This window comes from Chanodichthys erythropterus, chromosome 13, assembly GCF_024489055.1.
Source record: "Chanodichthys erythropterus isolate Z2021 chromosome 13, ASM2448905v1, whole genome shotgun sequence".
NCBI lineage: Eukaryota > Metazoa > Chordata > Actinopteri > Cypriniformes > Xenocyprididae > Chanodichthys > Chanodichthys erythropterus.
Genome location: NC_090233.1, coordinates 42,411,431 through 42,431,741, shown reverse-complemented (window position 1 = coordinate 42,431,741; position 20,311 = coordinate 42,411,431). Strand labels below are relative to the sequence as shown.

Sequence of the window (20,311 nt, the reverse complement as noted above, 5' to 3'; positions counted from 1 at the left end):
AATGCACTTTGTGTAGGTTACTTGTATCTAATATGGCATAAAATGATACATGCAACAGCATAATCAGTATTTTTGAAGGAATTTGTATAAGTTTGAAGACACCCAGGAATACTAGAGCTCCTTGTCTTCATGTCTGAAGTCCAAACATATTTCTAAGACTGCCATTTAGACTAGATTTATATTTTATCATTCAAAGCGCATCATTTCTGAATCTGAACTTTTTAGACTTCCCAGCGGAATCACAGGAGGCCCAAGTTTGATGTAATGACCTTAAATAATAGTGCTTATTATTTGCTATAAACAAAATGTTGGATTGCTGTGCTGTTTTAAGTGGCATGTGAACTTTGGTGACCCTGTTTACCTTTTGGTTGTAACTATGATCTCAGTTAAAGGGAATGTATGTCATTAAGTCCTGGTTGCTCTTAATGGCAGTGCAAAAAAATCTAAGCCTTAAAGCGTGAGTGGCATTAGAGTAAGAGTGATGAGAGAAATTTCAGTATAATTTTAACTGTAAAGCGTACAGTTACTTTCTATTCCCTGCCATTTTCATCCCGTTTTGCTTCACCATCCCCCACAGTACTTTTGGAGGAGGAAATGCCACAGTAAATATGTTCCTCTCTTCCTCTTACAAAGATGGAAATGTCGAGGGAATGTAACTTTTTAGTGAGCTCACTTTGATGTAGTCAAAAATAAGACCCATTTGAAACACTGAAGGAAAACTTCTTTGTTCCTCACATTGGACATGGACAGATGCTTTCAATCTTATTGAAAACAGCAAATGTGCTTTTACTTAAGTATGTGTAAATTACTTTACCAAGGACAAGGAGCCAACACTGTGTTTAACTGTTTTAAAATGATGCTGGGTATGACTCACGTCAAGACATTCTTCTTTCTTTCTCCTGTTGGTACAGTGTGTGCTGTTTTATTGGAACCAGATGTTGGCACTCAATGTAGTTTCTCTTCTGTCTTTCATTCTGAACTCTTCAAATGCTATCCAGTACCTTTCCCCCTCGCTCTCTCTCTCTTCATAAAAAGACCAACATATTTCAGTGGAGAATGTAGTCCAAAAAAGAGAGAAACAAAGGCAACTCTCCATCACTTTGGACTCTTCTCCACTAACTCTGCTGTCTTTTCCATCCTCTGTGACTTTTTATTAGACAAAAGGGACTGCTATTGTATTTCATTGTAGACATATATAGGTCAGTAGAGAAGTCATGGCTGCCTTTTTATGTGTAGAATGGTATTTCACTGTGGTGGCCACATACTGAGGTAAGTGACCTTTGCCCCAAGTGTTTGTTTGTACTGCACTTTCCCCCTCAGAAAAAAGGAATGAAATTGGGATTTTTCCTTTACACGGGTAAAGAAAGAAAAAGTGTTTTAGGGACACGTGCAAGCCTTTGCTTTTCTTATCTGCTAGGATAACATTTGACCTCCACACACTTAAAGGGTTAGTTCACCCAAAAATTAAAATGATGTCATTAATGACTCACCCTCATGTCGTTCCGAACCCGTAAGACCTCCGTTCATCTTCGGAACACAGTTTAAGATATTTTAGATTTAGTCCGAGAGCTTTCTGTCCCTCCATTGAAAATGTATGTACGGTATACTGTCCATGTCCAGAAAGGTAATAAAAACATCATCAAAGTAGTCCATGTGACATCAGTGGGTTAGTTAGAAGTTTTTGAAGCATCAAAAATATATTTTGGTCCAAAAATAACAAAAACTACGACTTTATTCAGCATTGTATTCTCTTCCGGAATCCTTTCCATTGAATTGATTCCATTGAGTTGATTCCATTGAATCCTTTCATCTGTCGGCGTTGGTAATGCACTTTTACGTCGCCGTGGTTGTTTTTGGCGATTAGGACATCCACGACATGCACACTTGCGCACCATTTTAAATAATATAGCAATACTAAAATACGAACAATGTAGAATAGCTTGAATACAGCGTGCGTCTCCCTCAGACTGTAAACGAAGCTCGGGCGCACCAGATAACACGTCAGCAGCATCACTGCGGAGTCGTGATCCACACTCCGGAGCAGAAGGGGGCGGTAATGCACCAATAAGCTGGATGCCAACCGCCGTAAAACAGGAAAGAAGAAGAAGAAGAAGCGGAGTCATGAACGCGGATTGACAACAGACCCAGAAGAGAAGACAATGCTGAATAAAGTTGTAGTTTTTGTTATTTTTGGACCAAAATGTATTTTGGATGTTTCAAAATGTCGCGGATGTCCTAATCGCCAAAAACAACCATGGCAACGTAAAAGTGCATTACCAACGCCGGCAGATGAAAGGATTCAATGGAATCAATTCAATGGAAAAGATTCCGGAAGAGAAGACAATGCTGAATAAAGTCGTAGTTTTTGTTATTTTGGACCAAAATGTATTTTCGATGCTTCAAAAACTTCTAACTAACCCACTGATGTCACATGGACTACTTTGATGATTTATTTATTTATTTATTACCTTTCTGGACATGGACAGTGCACTGTACATACATTTTCAATGGAGGGACAGAAAGCTCTCGGACTAAATCTAAAATATCTTAAACTGTGTTCCGAAGATGAACGGAGGTCTTACAGGTTTGGAACAACATGAAGGTGAGTCATTAATGACATAATTTTCATTTTTGGGTGAACTAACCCTTTAAAGGGATAGTTCTCTGGAAATTCTGTTATCATTTATTCACACTGATGTTGTTCCAAACCAGCATGACTTTCTTCTATGGAACACATCTTTCCTGGATGGGCTTTTAAAATGCAACATCCTTTCTTAGTCAGAGTCTCTGAATGGAATGCAAGTGAATCAACTTTTCTACAACTTTTATACTGACACTGTCCAGGCTTTGACCCATGACAGGACAAACCCTCTTGCCCATCTTGTTCAGGACAGAAACTTTGGAAATCATTTGGTCATTGTGCTGCAGAACTATTAAGAACTTTCCTGAAGCTTTCCATTTTGGCTTTTCTAACCACAGTATAGGTTCATAAATTACATACTTTAATCCTCCTTAAGAATATTGTGACCAAGGTTTGTGTATTGGACACAAGTACTTAGTCTGTTCATTTAGTAGGTCTTGAGCAATCCCGTGGCTTATTGCACTGTTTGTCCTCATTTCATTCCATTAAACATCATTTCAGCAAAGGTTGAATCAAACCGCTTACAGTACAAACTGGCCTCCTACCTCGAGTAGAAGACAATTACTGTGTGAAAACTGGATTTGCATTTGCTTAGTTTTCCATAAAGAGTTTGTTGTGTCACCAGATGAACCCAGTTATGGTGTTATAGTGTTATGGGTTAGGCAGTGTTTGTACAGCAGAAATTTTAATGCCTCTTTTGTAGCAGGTCTGGAATACTTGAACGACCACACAAGCAGAGAGCTAAAATTGTGGTTTACTGTGCTTCTGAAATGTCTTCACTTTTAAAAACCTCTACTTATCATGGGACCTCATGCTGAGAAGATTAATTATATAATAATTTCCTGTGAGGTAAGATCGCATTACCTATAACCGTTATGTCATGTCTATGAATATCATTGGATAACAGTTTAACAATGAAGGAGCAGTCTCCTTTTGCTGTCCTAGGCCTATTTTAAGCACAAGTTAGAGTAGTTGTCTGTAGTACATTAACATTGCACTATAGCACTCAGTTGGAATTTGGTATGGTAGCACTAGTTTTATTGTTTTCATGTTTGGATTAATAGCTTCTGTATTATTTTGATTTATAATTCCAAATGAATACATGTAAATGAAGCTAAACTTGTCTGCAGTACTTTGAATGTTTAATGTTCCTTTTGTATATTATTTATACCGTCTATGAAATATATTAAATAGCTTTTATAAAATTAGGATGTATACCATTCAAACGTTTGGGGTCAGTAAGATTTTTTTAATGTTTTTAGAAAAGTCACTTACAGTATGCTCACCAAGGCTGCATTTATTTGATCAAAAATACAGTAAATATAGTAATATTGTGAAATATTACTGCTATTTAAAATTCTATTTGAATATATTTTACATTATAATTTATTCCTGTGATGGCAGAGCAGAATTTCTGCATCATTACTCCAGTCCTCAGTGTCACATGATCCTTCAGAAATCATTCTAATATACTGATTTGGTGCTCAAAAACATCTTATCATTATCAAAGTTGAAAACACACACACATATATATATTGTTGTAATTGTTTAACATTTCGTCTTCTGAGGTGTGTACTGTGTGCCTTGCCCTCATTTTGTTTGATTATGTGTCTTGGATGATGGATTGTGTGTTTGCTGTGCAAAGACAGCCTGCGAATGCAGCGTTATGAAAAGAGTTGCCCATACCTGTCATCGGTTGCCATAGCAACCATGGCAATCCAAAGCCATGAGGGTCATACAATAATTGGCTAGCCACATGTTACATTTAAATTGCAAAATGTTACAAGAATCAATATCATTATCTCCTTATCCTCCTTTTCTATGGCCAGCTTCTGCTCTGATCCCCTTCCTCAGGCAGTTCATTATCCTCAGAAAGAGTCTTAAACGCAGAGGTGTTCTGAGGCCATTAAATGCATCGATTGGTGCTGCATGTGGCACGAGTACAATCAGGTCTTTGTTCCTGGAACCCTGTGTGTTCCTTCTAGTTATCCAGTGTCCTGTTGACATCTGACAACACACCCCTGGAGTTTTTGTCTGTCCAGTGTGTTTACCTCAGATTCTTGGCATTGAGCTGGGGAGGATGTGTCTTGGCTTTCTTTCTTTTTTTTTTTTTTTTCATGTGGATATTTACACATAGTCCATAGCTTATGTTAAGTGACGGCCTTGGGGCCAGGAATAGGGAAGAGGAAAGATGGTGTTTATATACCCGTTCTTAGTCCTCTCTGGCTGCTGGACCAAGCACTGAAGACCCGCTGAGATGCCAGGCAGGAGAAAATGGAGACTAAGAGGGCTTCTCAGGCCAGCAAGAAAGTGCAAATATTGATGTTTTCCTTGCGCTTTGACTGGGAAACACTAAAGTCATGTGAGTTAGAGTGTAAAAAATATTTTAAAGGCACAAGACCCCATGCATGCACAAATAAGGGCAACTTATGCCTCATATGGTGACCATATGGTTGGCAGAATATACAGTTCACTAAGTTTTATTGGCCAGCAGAAGAGCATGAATTGTCTGTTTAGACAAAGCTGTCCAGTTCAATACTTGATACAATGTAGTCATTGGAAATTATCTTTTTTTTTTGAAGAATTTACACCACAGTTTATGGAATGATTATGGATAATGTGTTCTTGTGATTGAATTGTCACATTTGTTTTTCAGATGTGTCACATTAGGAGGTTTTGCTTATGCAGACATGCCTCTTTCTAGCAAAACACCCCACTAGTGTGAGGTCTGTGTATAGGGATGTTATTTTGAACCACTAACTCCTGCAAATGTTTACATTTTTCACTCATGTTTCCTGTATACTGTATTTCTGTACCTTGGACAGGCTCCAAAAATGAGCAGAAACTTTTACTTTTTAAAGCTTTTCACATTGTGTGGTTTATTAAAGGTGCCCTCGAATGAAAAATTGAATTTATCTTGGCATAGTCAAATAACAAGAGTACAGTACATGGAAATGACATACAGTGAGTCTCAAACTCCATTGTTTCCTCCTCCTTATATAAATCTCATTTGTTTAAAAGACCTCAGAAGAACAGGCGAATCTCAACATAACACCGATAACATAACACACTGTTACGTAACAGTCGGGGTGTACACCCCCAATATTTACATATGCCAGCCCATGTTCCCAACATTATGAAAGGCATTAGACAAGGGCAGCCAGTATTAACGTCTGGATCTGCACAGGTGAATCAACAGACTAGGTAAGCAAGCAAGAACAATAGTAAAAATAGCAGATGGAGCAATAATAACTGACATGATCCATGATATCATGATATTTTTAGTGATATTTGTAAATTGTCTTTCTAAATGTTTCGTTAGCATGTTGCTAATGTACTGTTAAATGTGGTTAAAGTTACCACCGTTTCTTACTGTATTCACAGAGACAAGAGCCGTCGCTATTTTCATTATTAAACACTTGCAGTCTGTATAATTCATAAACACAACTTCATTCTTTATAAATCTCTCCAACAGTGTAGCATTAGCCGTTAGCAACGGAGCACAGCCTCAAATTCATTCAGAATCAAATGTAAACAATATAACAATATACAATACTCCGACGCATGCATGCCGCATGCATGACGAACACTTTGTAAAGATCAATTTGAGGGTTATATTAGCTGTGTAAACTTTGTTTATGCACTGTTCAAGGCAAGCGCGAGCTCCGTGGGCGTGGAGCAGGAGAATTAAAGGGCCAGTAGCCCTGAATCGGCTCATTTATAATGATGCCCCAAAATAGGCAGTTAAAAAAATGAATTAAAAAAAATCTATGGGGTATTTTGAGCTGAAACTTCACAGACACATTCAGGGGACACCTTAGACTTATATTACATATTTTAAAAAAAGTTCTAGGGCACCTTTAAAGCAATAAGGCGTTGTGTATTCCAGTGATTTTATGTGTTAAATATTTATTAATTATTATGACTACAAATAAATAAACATTTAAATAATTATAATTTATTTAAACTGATCTTAGCCCAAGTAATTTTCATCGTTTAAGGGTCAGTAAGATTTTTTTAGAAGGAATCAATACTTTTATTTAGCAAGAATGCATTAAATTGATCAAAAGTGACAGTAAAGTCTTTTTACATATACAAAAAGATTTCTATTTCAACTAAATAAACCAAAAAAGTATCACAGTTTCCACAAAAATATTGAGCAGCACAACTGTTTTCCCCATTGATTGCTATAAGAATTGTTTCTTGAGCAACATCAGCATATTACTGTATAATGAAGATCATGTGATACTGAAGACTGGAGAAATGATGCTGAAAATTCAGCTTTGCCATCACAGAAATAAAATACACATTAAAATATATTCAGATAGGAAAAAATATATTTTATTGTAAACATTTTTCACAATATTGCTGTATTTTTGATCAACTAAATGCAGCCTTGTTGACTTCATTCAAAAACATCTTACTGACCCCAAATTTTGTATGTTAGTGTAATTAATTGTTCTAACTGTAAGCTGTATGCTGTTACCGCAATGTAGCAACTTGCCAGTTCAATATAGAATCTGCAGTGTGCATTTATAGTCATTTGACAGCTGCTTTAAACATAGAGATAATTCAGTCAGATTTTAGAGTCAGAACTGTTTTTACTTCAATGAACCCTCATTTGTTGTTTCGTAGGATGCACCATGTCGGAATATCAAAAGTGTCAGTTTCTGTATCTGTTCACCTTTGAACACCTGAATGGTCTAGGAATATAGTGCTTGTAAAATGATAATGCAAAGATAATGGCATTTTGAAGATATCTTTGTACTTCTATAAATCTTTGAAACTACATAAACGTGTATGGACATAAATGTGTTTGTAGCACTGTACAGATATTCTCACAGTCATATCTAAATTATTATTTAGATGTGCTCGCTGACAGTGTGGTAGATGTAAACACGATATGTTTTCTTTTGTCTGCTGTTGTAGACTTAATAGGATCAGGATGTCAGCTAGATAGATACCAAGACTTCATTCCTGTCTAGAATATCTTAATACCTCACCTGCATGACAGATTCTTCCTCTTGTTCCCTCCTTCCTTTTACATAGAAGGGAAGTCACATGTTTATAAAAGGACACTGCATTTGTAGATATTTTGTGCCAAGGTTGCTCTCTCTACCGTAAGTTGCCAACAGCTGTCATTCAGGGAAGGGCAGCTGGTACTCTTTGCACTTATAATAGAATCTGTTCACTATAGTTATAGATGACCAGTAGAAGTCTGGGGTCACACGTGGGTCGCCAGTGTGAGAGGTGAAGCTGATTATGGGTTAAGAACTATTTATGTCTGGTGAGACACAAAAGCATACCATTTAGAGTTGGACTAGAAAACAACTTTGATGAGAGAAAAAAAGAATGTAGTTTATTTTAAAAAGTGCATTTACTCGGGTCTTTGATTCATGAACGACTGCTTCTAAAATGTCTTTATTTTATTATTATTTATATACTATTATAGTCATAGTTGTCAGTTTTTATTTTAGTTTTAGTTTTTTTTTTTTTGTTTTTTTTTTTAGTAATTTTGTGATGTGCTTATGTCATTTTTATTAGTTTTTATTTTTCAAATATTACTATTTAGGTTTAATATATTTTTTATTTCAGTTTTAGTTTTAGTTCAGTTCTACTTTTATATTATTTCCACAGTAACTGTTAAGCAGCTTTTCTAATTTTCATATAGTTTAAGTTTTCAGTCTAATATTTATTTTCTAATATTTTATTTCAGCTTTTTTTTTTATTAAAAAAATGTTATAGTTTTTAATAGTTTTTCTATTTTTTTAGTTAACAATACTAACCTTGTAAGTTGTTTTGCAATTACATAACATTATTGCAACGTTGTATTGAATGTTCTACCGGATGTCAGGAGTTTGGTTTGATTCCTTTTTTGCCTTTCTCTTCTAATTGCTTTCACTCTCCCTCAGCTGTTCGCTATCTTAATCAGCGGTTGCGCTCTGCACAGTCTCTCACCTGTTCCTCCTTTGCCCTGATTACCTTGCTATTTAATTCTCATGCCCTTCTCTCGTCTTTGTCGGGTTATTGTTTGTTCACTCATGTCTGCAGTTTACGCCTTGTCGTTGTGTGCTCATCTAGTCCTGTATCACAGTGTGTGCGTGGCGAACGAGGATTTCACCCTGTTTGTTTCTGCCTTCAAGTCTGCGCTCCTGTACTGCCGTGACTGCCAAGTGGACTGTGTGATCGGCGTTTCCAGCGGGCACCCTCTGTCTGCAGGCTTCCTGTACCAGGCATTCCGCCTGTTTGATCTCTGGTTCCTTTGAGTTCTCCTTCTCCTGATCTGCGTCCGCCTTGCACGGCCGGTGACCGGCAGACAGCCTATTTTGTCCTTTTACTGACTGTTTAATAAATTACAAGAACCAGCATTCGCTTCTGGGTCCCTTTCTGCAGTGTGACAGAATAACCCGAACACTATGGACCCAGCGAATGAGACGGCCATCCGCTCAGCGGTCGAGCTCCAGGGAGCTATGCTAGGAAGACATGCCGAGGAGTTATCAGCCGCCAGACACGCCGTGGATACACTTACGGCCCAGGTGACAGATTTGACCAGCCAGCTACATCACTTACGTCACGACCAGTCCTCATCTCCGGGGACGCGACAAACGGCCGAGCCTCGTATTAACAATCCTCCCTGTTATTCCGGTGAGCCTACCGAGTGCCGGGCTTTTCTCACCCAGTGTGAGGTGGTGTTTTCCTTCAGCCCGTCACGTATGCTGCAGACCGCGCCAAGGTTGCGTATGTCGTGTCCCTTCTCACGAGCCGGGCCCGGGATTGGGGTGCGGCTGTCTGGGAGGCTAAGGCTGTTTGCTGTAATCGGTACATTTCATTTAAGGAAGAGATGTTGAAGGTATTTGATCTCTCTGTTTTTGGGCGTGAGGCTTCTCGCCAGCTGGCGGCTCTTCGTCAAGGAAGGCGTTCTGCAGCTGATTATGCGATTGACTTTAAGACTTTATCCGCCACCTGTGAATGGAATGAGGCTGCTCTCACGGCTCGCTTTTTGGAGGGATTAAATGATGAGCTGAAGGATGAAATTTTTGCCCGTGAGTTTCCCTCACACCTGGATGAGTTGGTGGAATTAGCCATTCGTTTAGACAAACGTTTTGATCTGCGCAGACGCGCTCGTGCTGACGTCACGGGATTCCGGGAATCCCCTTTCACATCATCGGCACCAGCTGAGGCTCACCCAGAGCCTGAGCCCATGCAGCTGGGTAGAATACACCTTTCGTCCGCTGAACGTCAACGCCGCATCCGGGAGAGGTTGTGTCTTTACTGTGGTGGCACTGGACATTTTGCTGCCGCATGTCCAGCAAAAGAGAGAGCTCGCCAGTAGATCGGGGAGTATTGGCGAGCGCAACTCCTCTATCCCCATCCTTCAAATCTCGCACCATGATTTCGGCCATTCTTCGCTGGGGCACCTCTTCAGTTGTCTGTTCTGCCCTGATTGACTCTGGGGCGGAGGGAAATTTTCTTGATGAGACCTGGGCTGTTGAACACGGGCTTCCCCTTCTTGAATTAAAAGAGACTCCCACAGCTTTTGCCTTGGATGGTCGTGTGCTTTCTAACATTCGGTGGACTACTGCCCCGGTGAGTCTCACCACATCGGGCAACCACCAAGAGACAATTTCTTTTCTAGTATTTCATTCACCTATGGCCCCTATTGTCCTAGGACATCCTTGGTTAATACAGCACAATCCCCAGATCAACTGGTCTAATAGTTCTATTATATCATGGAGCTTGTCTTGTCACACTGATTGTCTTGTCTCTGCTGTTCCTTCTGTTTCATCTTTGTCTGTTTTTCAGGAGGGGTCTATTGATTTATCTGGAGTTCCGGAGGAGTACCACGATCTGCGAGCGGTGTTTAGTCGTTCCCGGGCTGCTTCTCTCCCCCCACATCGTCCGTATGATTGTAGTATCGATCTTCTTCCGGGTACCTCTCCTCCCCGTGGGCGTTTGTATTCCCTGTCCGCTCCCGAACGCAAGGCGCTTGAGAGATATCTAGACGAATCTCTCTCGGCAGGTACTATTGTCCCTTCCTCCTCTCCCGCTGGTGCGGGATTTTTCTTCGTAAAAAAGAAGGACGGCTCCTTGCGCCCCTGCATTGATTATCGTGGGCTGAATGACATCACCATTAAGAACCGGTATCCTTTACCTCTGATGTCATCGGCCTTCGAGATCCTGCAGGGGCAAGGATTTTTACGAAGTTGGATCTCCGTAACGCATACCACTTGGTGCGCATTAAAGAGGGGGACGAGTGGAAGACGGCGTTTAATACCCCATTAGGACATTTTGAATACCGGGTTCTACCGTTCGGGCTGGTCAACGCCCCAGCCGTTTTTCAAGCGCTCGTAAACGATGTGTTGAGAGATATGCTCAACATATTTGTCTTTGTGTATCTGGACGACATCCTCATTTTCTCTCCATCTCTCCAGGTACACACCCAACACGTACGTCGCGTATTACAGCGATTATTAGAGAATCGTCTCTATGTCAAAGCGGAGAAATGCGCGTTCCATGTCCAGTCGGTTACCTTCCTTGGTTCAGTCGTATCTGCAGAGGGCATTAGCATGGACCCCTCCAAGGTTCAGGCTGTCACGGATTGGCCCGTTCCCGAGTCGCGCTTGGCACTTCAGCGGTTTTTAGGGTTCGCGAACTTTTATCGCCGCTTCATACGTAATTTCAGTCAGGTTGCCGCCCCCTTGACTGCTCTTACGTCTGCTAAGTCCCGTTTTGTCTGGTCTAAGGAGGCTCAATGCGCGTTTGAACGTCTTAAAGGATTGTTTACATCCGCTCCCATTCTGATTTCGCCTGATCCAGAGAGACAATTTATTATTGAGGTTGACGCGTCGGATGTCGGGGTGGGAGCTGTGCTTTCGCAGCGCTCCGCTCTTGATCAAAGGGTTCACCCGTGCGCGTTTTTTTCACGCCGGCTCTCACCTGCGGAACGCAATTATGACGTGGGTAATCGGGAACTCCTAGCCATTCGGCTGGCCCTGGAGGAATGGCGCCATTGGCTGGAGGGTGTCTCCACTCCATTTATTGTCTGGACGGATCATCGTAATCTAGAGTACATCCGCTCTGCTAAGAGACTTAACTCTAGGCAGGCTCGCTGGGCTCTTTTTGGGCGTTTCGATTTCTCGATCTCTTTTAGACCTGGGTCCAAAACGTTAAGCCTGACGCTCTTTCTCGCCAGTTCTCTTCCTCTGAGGGCGATTCCTCCACAGAGACCATCCTACCAGAAGGATGCGTGGTGGGGTCCGTCACATGGGGTGTGGAACGGCTGGTGAGAAGGGCGCTGGCTCACACTGTCGTTCCCCAGGGTGTCCTGAGGGTAGGCGTTTCGTCGTCAGGTCAGTTCGTCCAGCTGTTCTTCGTTGGGGTCACGCCTCCAAATTTGCTGCGCATCCGGGGGTGGGACGCACTCTGGCAGTCGTTCGCCAGCGATTTTGGTGGCCTGCCATGGAACGTGAGATACGTCGCTTTGTTGCGTCATGTTCTGTCTGTGCTCAGCAAAAGTCCGGTAATTCGCCTCCCGATGGTCTGCTTCGGCCCTCTCTATTCCGTCCCGTCCTTGGTCCCATATTGCCCTGGACTTTGTCTCGGGCTTCCCCCCTCCAGTGGCAATACGGTGATTCTTACGGTCGTTGACCGCTTTTCTAAGGCAGTTCATTTCGTTCCTCTCCCTAAGCTTCCGTCCGCTAAAGAGACTGCACGTGCGGTCGTTGACCATGTCTTTAGGATTCACGGGCTTCCTACTAATGTGGTTTCGGACAGGGGACCCCAGTTTGTCTCTAATTTTTGGAGGGAATTCTGCCGACAGATTGGGGCTACTGCCAGTCTGTCGTCAGGGTTCCACCCTCAGACCAATGGCCAGGCCGAGCGCGCTAATCAGGATCTTAGTCGGATGCTTCGTTGTTTAGCAGCCCATAACCCCTCCTCCTGGTGCGAGCAATTGACGTGGGCGGAATACGCTCATAATTCGTTGCCGTCATCGTCCACTGGCCTGTCTCCTTTTTCGTGCTGCTTGGGCTACCAGCCGCCTCTGTTTCCTTCTCAGGAGACCGAGGCCGCTGTTCCCTCGGTCCAGGCTTTCATTCAGCGCTGTCGTCGCACTTGGAGAAGAGTGAGATCGGTTCTTTGCCGAACAGGGGAACGCACCCGTCGTGCCGCTAACCGTCGTCGGTCTAAAGCACCTAGGTATGTGTGTGGTCAGAGGGTTTGGCTCTCCACACGCAACTTACCCCTTCAGACGCCCGCTCGGAAATTGGCTCCCCGTTTCATTGGTCCCTATGCCGTCACTAAAGTTATCAGTCCAGTGGTTGTACGGCTCAGGTTGCCCCATTCCCTTAAGCGCGTCCACCCCGTTTTCCATGTCTCATGCATTAAGCCTGCGGTTCGCTCTCGTTCTCCCCCTCTCCCCCCCCTGCTGTTCTCGCTAACTCCCCCGTCTTTAGGGTTAAGAGGCTGCTTGACGTCCGACCCCGGGGTCGGGGCCATCAGTACCTTGTCGATTGGGAGGGATACGGTCCGGAGGAGAGAAGCTGGGTACCGGGAAGGGATGTGCTGGACCGCTCGCTCATCGAGGACTTCCTCCGCTCCCGTCAGTCTTCCTCGGGGGCGCCAGGGGGCGCCCGTCAGGGAGGGGGTACTGTCAGGAGTTTGGTTTGATTCCTTTTTTTGCCTTTCTCTTCTAATTGCTTTCACTCTCCCTCAGCTGTTCGCTATCTTAATCAGCGGTTGCGCTCTGCACAGTCTCTCACCTGTTCCTCCTTTGCCCTGATTACCTTGCTATTTAATTCTCATGCCCTTCTCTCGTCTTTGTCGGGTTATTGTTTGTTCACTCATGTCTGCAGTTTACGCCTTGTCGTTGTGTGCTCATCTAGTCCTGTATCACAGTGTGTGCGTGGCGAACGAGGATTTCACCCTGTTTGTTTCTGCCTTCAAGTCTGCGCTCCTGTACTGCCGTGACTGCCAAGTGGACTGTGTGATCGGCGTTTCCAGCGGGCACCCTCTGTCTGCAGGCTTCCTGTACCAGGCATTCCGCCTGTTTGATCTCTGGTTCCTTTGAGTTCTCCTTCTCCTGATCTGCGTCCGCCTTGCACGGCCGGTGACCGGCAGACAGCCTATTTTGTCCTTTTACTGACTGTTTAATAAATTACAAGAACCAGCATTCGCTTCTGGGTCCTTTCTGCATTGTGACACCGGAAGGATATTTCATGGAAAAAAACATTGGAGTGTATGTATTTATAGGCAGCCTGAGTCAGTGAACGGATGAGGGAAAAAACATCCCAAATATTTTCATGTAAGAGTGACTTTGATTTTTTTTTTTTTTTGATTGAAAACAAATGTGCAAAAATAGCCAGTCTGTGGTATGAAGAAGGTGGAGAATGAATAGATCCCAGATGGAAGGGAAGCTCTGACTTCCTGTCTTTGGGTGCAGGGCGGGATAATTGCAATGCAGAGACAGCGGGAGATAGAGGCTAAGGGTACTGTGGTCCTGTAATAGATATGCCAAGAAAAGACAGGTTAGAGAATGCAAAAATGTCTCAGTGACCTATCACCTCAGATAAGTCTGGAGAGCCAGTTATCTGTATTAACTCAAAACATGATGTTACGTGGGTTGTTAAAGGCAGCGAATGGAGAGTATTTATGGCTGAACAATGCAGTCACCACAGCAAAATGCTCCAGAGTTCAGGATGTTTGTTCAGCTTCTGTTTAAGCACAGCCACTTTGATTTATAGTATTGCATGTTTATTTATTATGTCCACTGGGATGAAGCTGGTTAGCACATTATTGGAAAGGTAACCAGCGTGAGTTTAGAGAGCAAACTTTCACCTTGCGCTAAACAATGTTCACCAACATCTGACATGGAATCCGTTATCAGCTATTGTGTTTCATGTTATAATGCTTGTCTCAGCACTGCAGACTGCGACTAATATGTGCATCCATATGCGGTTTCATCAGATATGAGCGCATACCAGTGTTTTTAACAAGTTAGCCTAAAAGGTTCACAAAACAGACTCAGTACTCGCTGATGAATTAGAGGCTCGAATCAGACTCAGTCCATGAATCGTTCAGAGCTGCTAATGAGTTCACAACTGACTCTATCACTGAACCTCAAGTCATTTTTCAGTTATGTACAATTTGATTGATGTGTACTTTAGGTCGATGAAACTAATTGTTCATATGACAACGTGGAAGTTAAAGTGTTAGTTCACCCAAAAATGAAAATTATCCCATGATTTATTTAATATAGCAAAGCGATGGGGTTTTGTAAGAAAAATATCCATATTTAAAACTTTATTTACTATAATAACTAGCTTTCGGCAGACAGCCGTACACATTGATTTGTGGCAGAAGAGCAAACTCTGACCCGACGAATGGCATAATGACGGACACGGAAGCACAGAGGATAGAGCAAAGCAAAACACCAGTCACGAATTAAATGTAAAACTAAAACGATCATTTTTAAAGAGAAATGTCTTAGGATTTCGATGTAAGTCAACTGGAAGCTAGTTATTTGAATGTATTAAGTTTTAAATATGGATATTGTTCATACAAAAATGCATCACTTCACTTCAGAAGGCCTTTATTAACACACTGGAGCCATATAGATTAGTTTGATTATGGATGGATGCATTTTTTTTTTGGCTTCAAAATGTGGCCCCCCATTCACAACCATTATAAACCTTGGCGGAGCAAGGATATTTTTAAATATATCTCCGATTGTGTTCGTCTTAAAGAAGATAGTCATATGCAGCTAGGATGGCTTGAGGGTAAATCATGGGATATTTTCATTTTTAGGAGAACGATCCCTTTAAGATACATGTTCACAACAGAGTTTTGCTGAAATAAGTTAATAAAGTTTTTTTTAATTGTTTAACGTGCAGCCTAAATGCAAGGTTGAATTGATGTGAAGTTAAACATTTTGGAAACATGATGAACAAAACATTTAGCTTTTTTTCTGCAAACAAGCTGATATAAACAAGATCAAAAATATTAAAATATGCTAAATAATGCTTCAATAACTGCATTTTTTTTTTTTGCTTTGATTTGTAAATATGTAAACCTCTAATAAATATGTTTCCTGTTTTGCTTTCTTTCTCTGTCTCCTTCCTATCCAGTGCGTGCACTGTTGATCATGGTCCACTGCTGAGTCAAGCTGTGGTGCACACACTGCAGAGAGGAGAGCAAGAGGGCTTCAACCAATTCTGTCTTCACATTTGTTTTGCACAAGGCTGGCCTTCAAACATGTCTGCAGAAGTGGAAACCAGCACACCCCCAGTCGAGCAGGCACCTTTTAAGACACCCTCCAAAAAAGAAAAGAAGAAGGGTATGTGACAGTGACACTTTGCACACCTCAGTATCTTGCTTTGTTAGTATACTGGCCAGACCTTGGGTGATTCAAACGGTTTCAAGCACAGCTATGCCAGTCATTGTTTGAAAGGCTGCTCTCGTTTTTCTTTTTACTTAATTGGTGGTTTCTCAGTAAAACGTATCTATTAGAGAATGCAATGGATTGTTATAAGAAAGAACAAAAACTAGACGTCTTTGCTGACCTACTTGTGTCTACTGGTACATCATTAGCGGAATAGTGAGTATCCAACTGAGATTTACTGCGAGTGTTTAGCTGTGTGTAATGTGAGTGCGAATTGCTCCCAGCGTCCACGTCTCCAGAGTACCTACAAAAACCAAGCTTGATCCTCAACAAACATGTAATGAACCTATTCTGAGGTAAAACTAAGCCCTCATAAGAGTTTTGTAACTTGAAAATACATCTATTGTACTTGCCACCTCTCCAGATGAAAAGGCAGTTTGTTTAGAGATTTGATCTCAGAATTTACATGAAGTTATGTGCTGGTTAAGAAAACCATTCTGAGATTACATCCATGATTTATGGCTCAGTCTGGTATCCAAAGAATTTGCCATATTGTTCTCGGACTGTACAGTTGGTATCAGACAAAAATGATTCAATAGTTATGTCTTAACCTAAATTCATCAGTTTATCAGTAAATGTGCGCTTTCTTTGGAAGGTTTCAGTAATTAATCTTTGTTGTGGAATGTTAAGCATGGGTGGGCTTTTATTAGTTTCATAAGATATTGCTTTAAGCCTTCTGGCTTAAATATCATTTTAATATATTTTGATTTGTTGTCTTCTTTATCTAAGGGCAGATGTGCAAGTTTAACTTATTTATTTAAATATATTACCTTTTCCTTTTCTCATCCACATTTCTTCAGTCTGTGGAGCACAATTCGAAACATTGTTCTTGTTTTCAATCTAATTACTTTTTGAATTACTTTTTGTGGGGGGCCGGGACCCAGTAGTCGCATTAATATTGTGTCATGATGTATATGACCCAGTGATTACAGCTAATAAAGAAGGTTCTTTCTGGTAAAATAAGGCACTGTTTCCTCTCAAGAAGACAGTTTGAGTTCATCAAGTTCCTTGACATGTCATGTAGCGCAGCGCAAAGTTGGCGAACAGCCACCTGCAGAAACCTAAAATCCTTCGTCCAGAGCTCCAGGGGCCTCTTTGACCCAATATTTCTCTGGATTTATTTTTCTAAGCTGGAACCTGGTGCACAGTGGTATTGTTTGTCTGGCCTAGCTCATTCATACCAACAGAGCACACTAGTGATGGATTCCATTACAGTCCTGTTGCTGTTTCCACAATACCTTCCAGCTGCGACGGCAAGACACTCTCCAACATGTCTATTTATGAGCCTTTTCCACAGGCATGAAAACAAGCAAGATGATTCCCACAGTCTCACGCGGAGGAGCCAGCAGTGATTTGGGCGATGAGGTGCATCTGGGGTTGAAGAAGGTCTTTCATAGTCATGTGTTGGACATAGAAACAAAAATATATTGCTGCAACATCACATTTCATCTTTCAGCCACATTGTTATTGCTGTTCATGTATAGGCCCATTTTTCTTTCTTGATTTGGCCTACCTTCATGATCAGGCTCATTTGTGAGCAAAAGGGCTTTTTCTAATTGTTCACTTCTTCACAAACACCACTCATGAGTTCTGTATGTATTTACTCCCAGACAGACAAAAATCACTTTTCATCTTGGTTAAGACCCTAATAGTTATAGGTAAGCGTATAAATGACTGTGCTGGCGTATTACAGTATTACAATTCTGGCCGATAGTGGTCAGCCAATAATTAATTTTATATAATGGCCAATATTTATAAATTAAAAATAAAAACACTTAAAACTCGTAGGGCCGGTTTCACAGTCAGGGCTTAGGCTAAGCCAGGATTAAGCCTTATTTCAGTTAGGGTTTTTAAGTAGCTTTTATAAACATACCCTAGACAAAAACATTACTGGTGTACATCTTGAGACAAAACAATGGCAGTGACACATTTTAAGATATGTCAGTGCAAGTTGCTTTCAATTAAAAAAGCTCAAACATGAATTTTAGTCTGAAACTAGCTTAAGCCTTCTCTATGAGACTGGGGGTATGATTCTCAAACTCATAGATAAAACATTTTACATGCTACAAGTGAATTTAGGCATCATAATATTATAATGTACAGTATGAAAAATAAAAATGGAAATATTTTTGAAATTTGATAAAGATTACATATAAAGTTAGCATGAAATTAAAATGACAATTCATGCGTGCATGTTTAATTTTTTTTTTTTTTGATGCGTCAGTACAGAAGAAAATATCTGACGCTTCTTCCATTTATTGCAACATTAACAACGTTATTATATCATTAGTGTTTTTAAAAACATAACTTTGAGTGAGAGTTAGATGCGACAAAGGCAATATAAATGTTAAATTGCTAATTAAAAATTAGTATGCACAATTAAATGTCAATGTATGTTTAAAAAAAATCTCAAAAATCAGCCAGAACTGTAGATCTTGTTTTAAAAATTGAATCTCAATCTATTAATATTTTGTTTATTTTGACCAATTAAAACCAGAACAAAAAGGTCTACACATGCCATTTTATGAAAACAGTAACTAAACCAAGCACTCATATTTATGGGTATTATACGTTCACGTTGGGAGGGGGTTGTAGAGCAGAAACCTCAAGCCTGTAGAGTCCCTGCATGGGATGAATGTCAATGTTGTCCCTCAGCTTGGCCACAGAAGGCATGAGGTCTGGGCCTCCGCCAGACTGTTCTCTCTCAGTCTCTTTTTGTTTCTCTGCGTCTGGTTCACTCCCTCTTTTTCCGCCTCTGCCATCTCAGCAGCTCCACTGGCCAAAAGAGGACATCGCCACATAGTCAGCTGAGCTCCGGTTTTGAAGTGAGACACAGGGCAGGCAGACAAAATAAATGTCAAAATGTCCAGAGAATCAAAAGTCATGAAGAATGAAAAATGATAGTGAGATACCATGGAAGACCCAATGAAGAGTTCACAGAGAAGAGATTAGTTGCTTCCAAGCAAGAAGGAGGATTGATACAAACTCTCAGTCTAGTAAATCATGCTTTGGGAGCAAACGATAAAACACCACGATCAGCATATTGTCAAAGATTTGTTTAGATTCACTGTGTTTTGGTTTGGTTCTATTCTGTTCCTCTCTGTCTGTGCCTGGTTCTTGTTTGTTTCCATGGTTTTTGATTACGTTGCACACCTGTTTATAGTTCTGTTGATTGGCCTCCTTGCTTTGTCTTGCATTAACATGCTATGTGTAGTGGTCTTTAGGTCTTTCGTTCTGCAATGTTTGCATGTGTAATCCACACATGCAAACATTGCAGAACGAAAGACCTAGAATAGTTTTTTTTTTTTTTTTTTTTTTGTGAAATACAAATATGGACTTAACTGCTGTGCATCCCTTGTTGCTAGAGCAGGGAGATCGCTCACCTCAGGATCACACGAGAGACTTTTTAGATCTGGTGCATCTCAGCCACTATCCAGGCCGCTTGCTCTGCTTATTTTTCCACAGCAGCCTCAGCAGGTGGTTCACGGAACACCTGCCCATGAATGGTCCTCGCAAGGATTTCGCAGCATTTCTAGAGTGGGTACTGTTGAAAAATGGATCGCGTTCACCATCTGCCCTGCTGAGGATGACATCACCAGTCTCACTCTGGACCCAGAGCCCAGCCAGCCACCTCTTACACCTGCATGGAGAACATGCCAGGATCCACAGCAGACACAAAGCACGAGCCTGCCGCGATGCCATCGCCAGAGCGGACGCCTGAGCCAATCATTGTCCCGGAGCCTAAGCCCAACAGAAAGTCAGACTTGGTGTGTGATCCAGCAACATTGCTCATCCCAGTCGATGTGCTTGTGGAATACGAGGGGATGAATTGGAGCCCCACCCATACTCCTGCTGCTGAGAGTGAGCTTTGCCTGGCCTCCTGCATCTCTGCTGGTCCCTCCCAGCTCCAAGTCTCCTGCATTTCCAAAGATCCCAACCAGCCTCCCTCTCCCAAAGACAGGCAGTCCTCCAGCCTTGTCTCCAATGGTCCCCTTCAGTTCCTTGGCTCCTCGTCTGTTTAGTCCACTCTACTGTGTGGATCTGCCTCAGGTCTTCTGGTCTCCGGCTCCCCCTTGGCAAATGGCTCCGCCTCGGGCCACCAAGACCATCACTCTACCTTGGCTGTTGACCAGTCAGCTCCACCTTGGCTCCTTGCCCCCTCTGCTCCACACAGGACTGTGGTCCTTACGGCTCCACCAGGCTCCCTCGTCCCTCCGACTCTACCTTGTTCA

At 41.8% G+C, this 20,311-nt stretch overlaps 1 protein-coding gene across 5 annotated transcripts in view; it reads left to right on the top strand.

Moving 5' to 3' along the window:
* Positions 1-20,311, top strand: part of si:ch211-204c21.1 (disabled homolog 2) — a 36,198-nt gene that overhangs the window by 932 nt on the left and 14,955 nt on the right. For 4 of the 5 annotated variants that reach the window (XM_067408105.1, XM_067408102.1, XM_067408103.1 and 1 more), the window contains exon 2: positions 15,766-15,974. In XM_067408105.1, coding sequence (XP_067264206.1) covers positions 15,893-15,974 — 82 coding nt within the window. In that variant the 5' untranslated portion in view covers positions 15,766-15,892. Of the gene's footprint in view, positions 1-13,340; positions 13,944-15,765; positions 15,975-20,311 lie in introns of those variants that run through there. The other variant, XM_067408104.1, reaches the window with a different exon arrangement.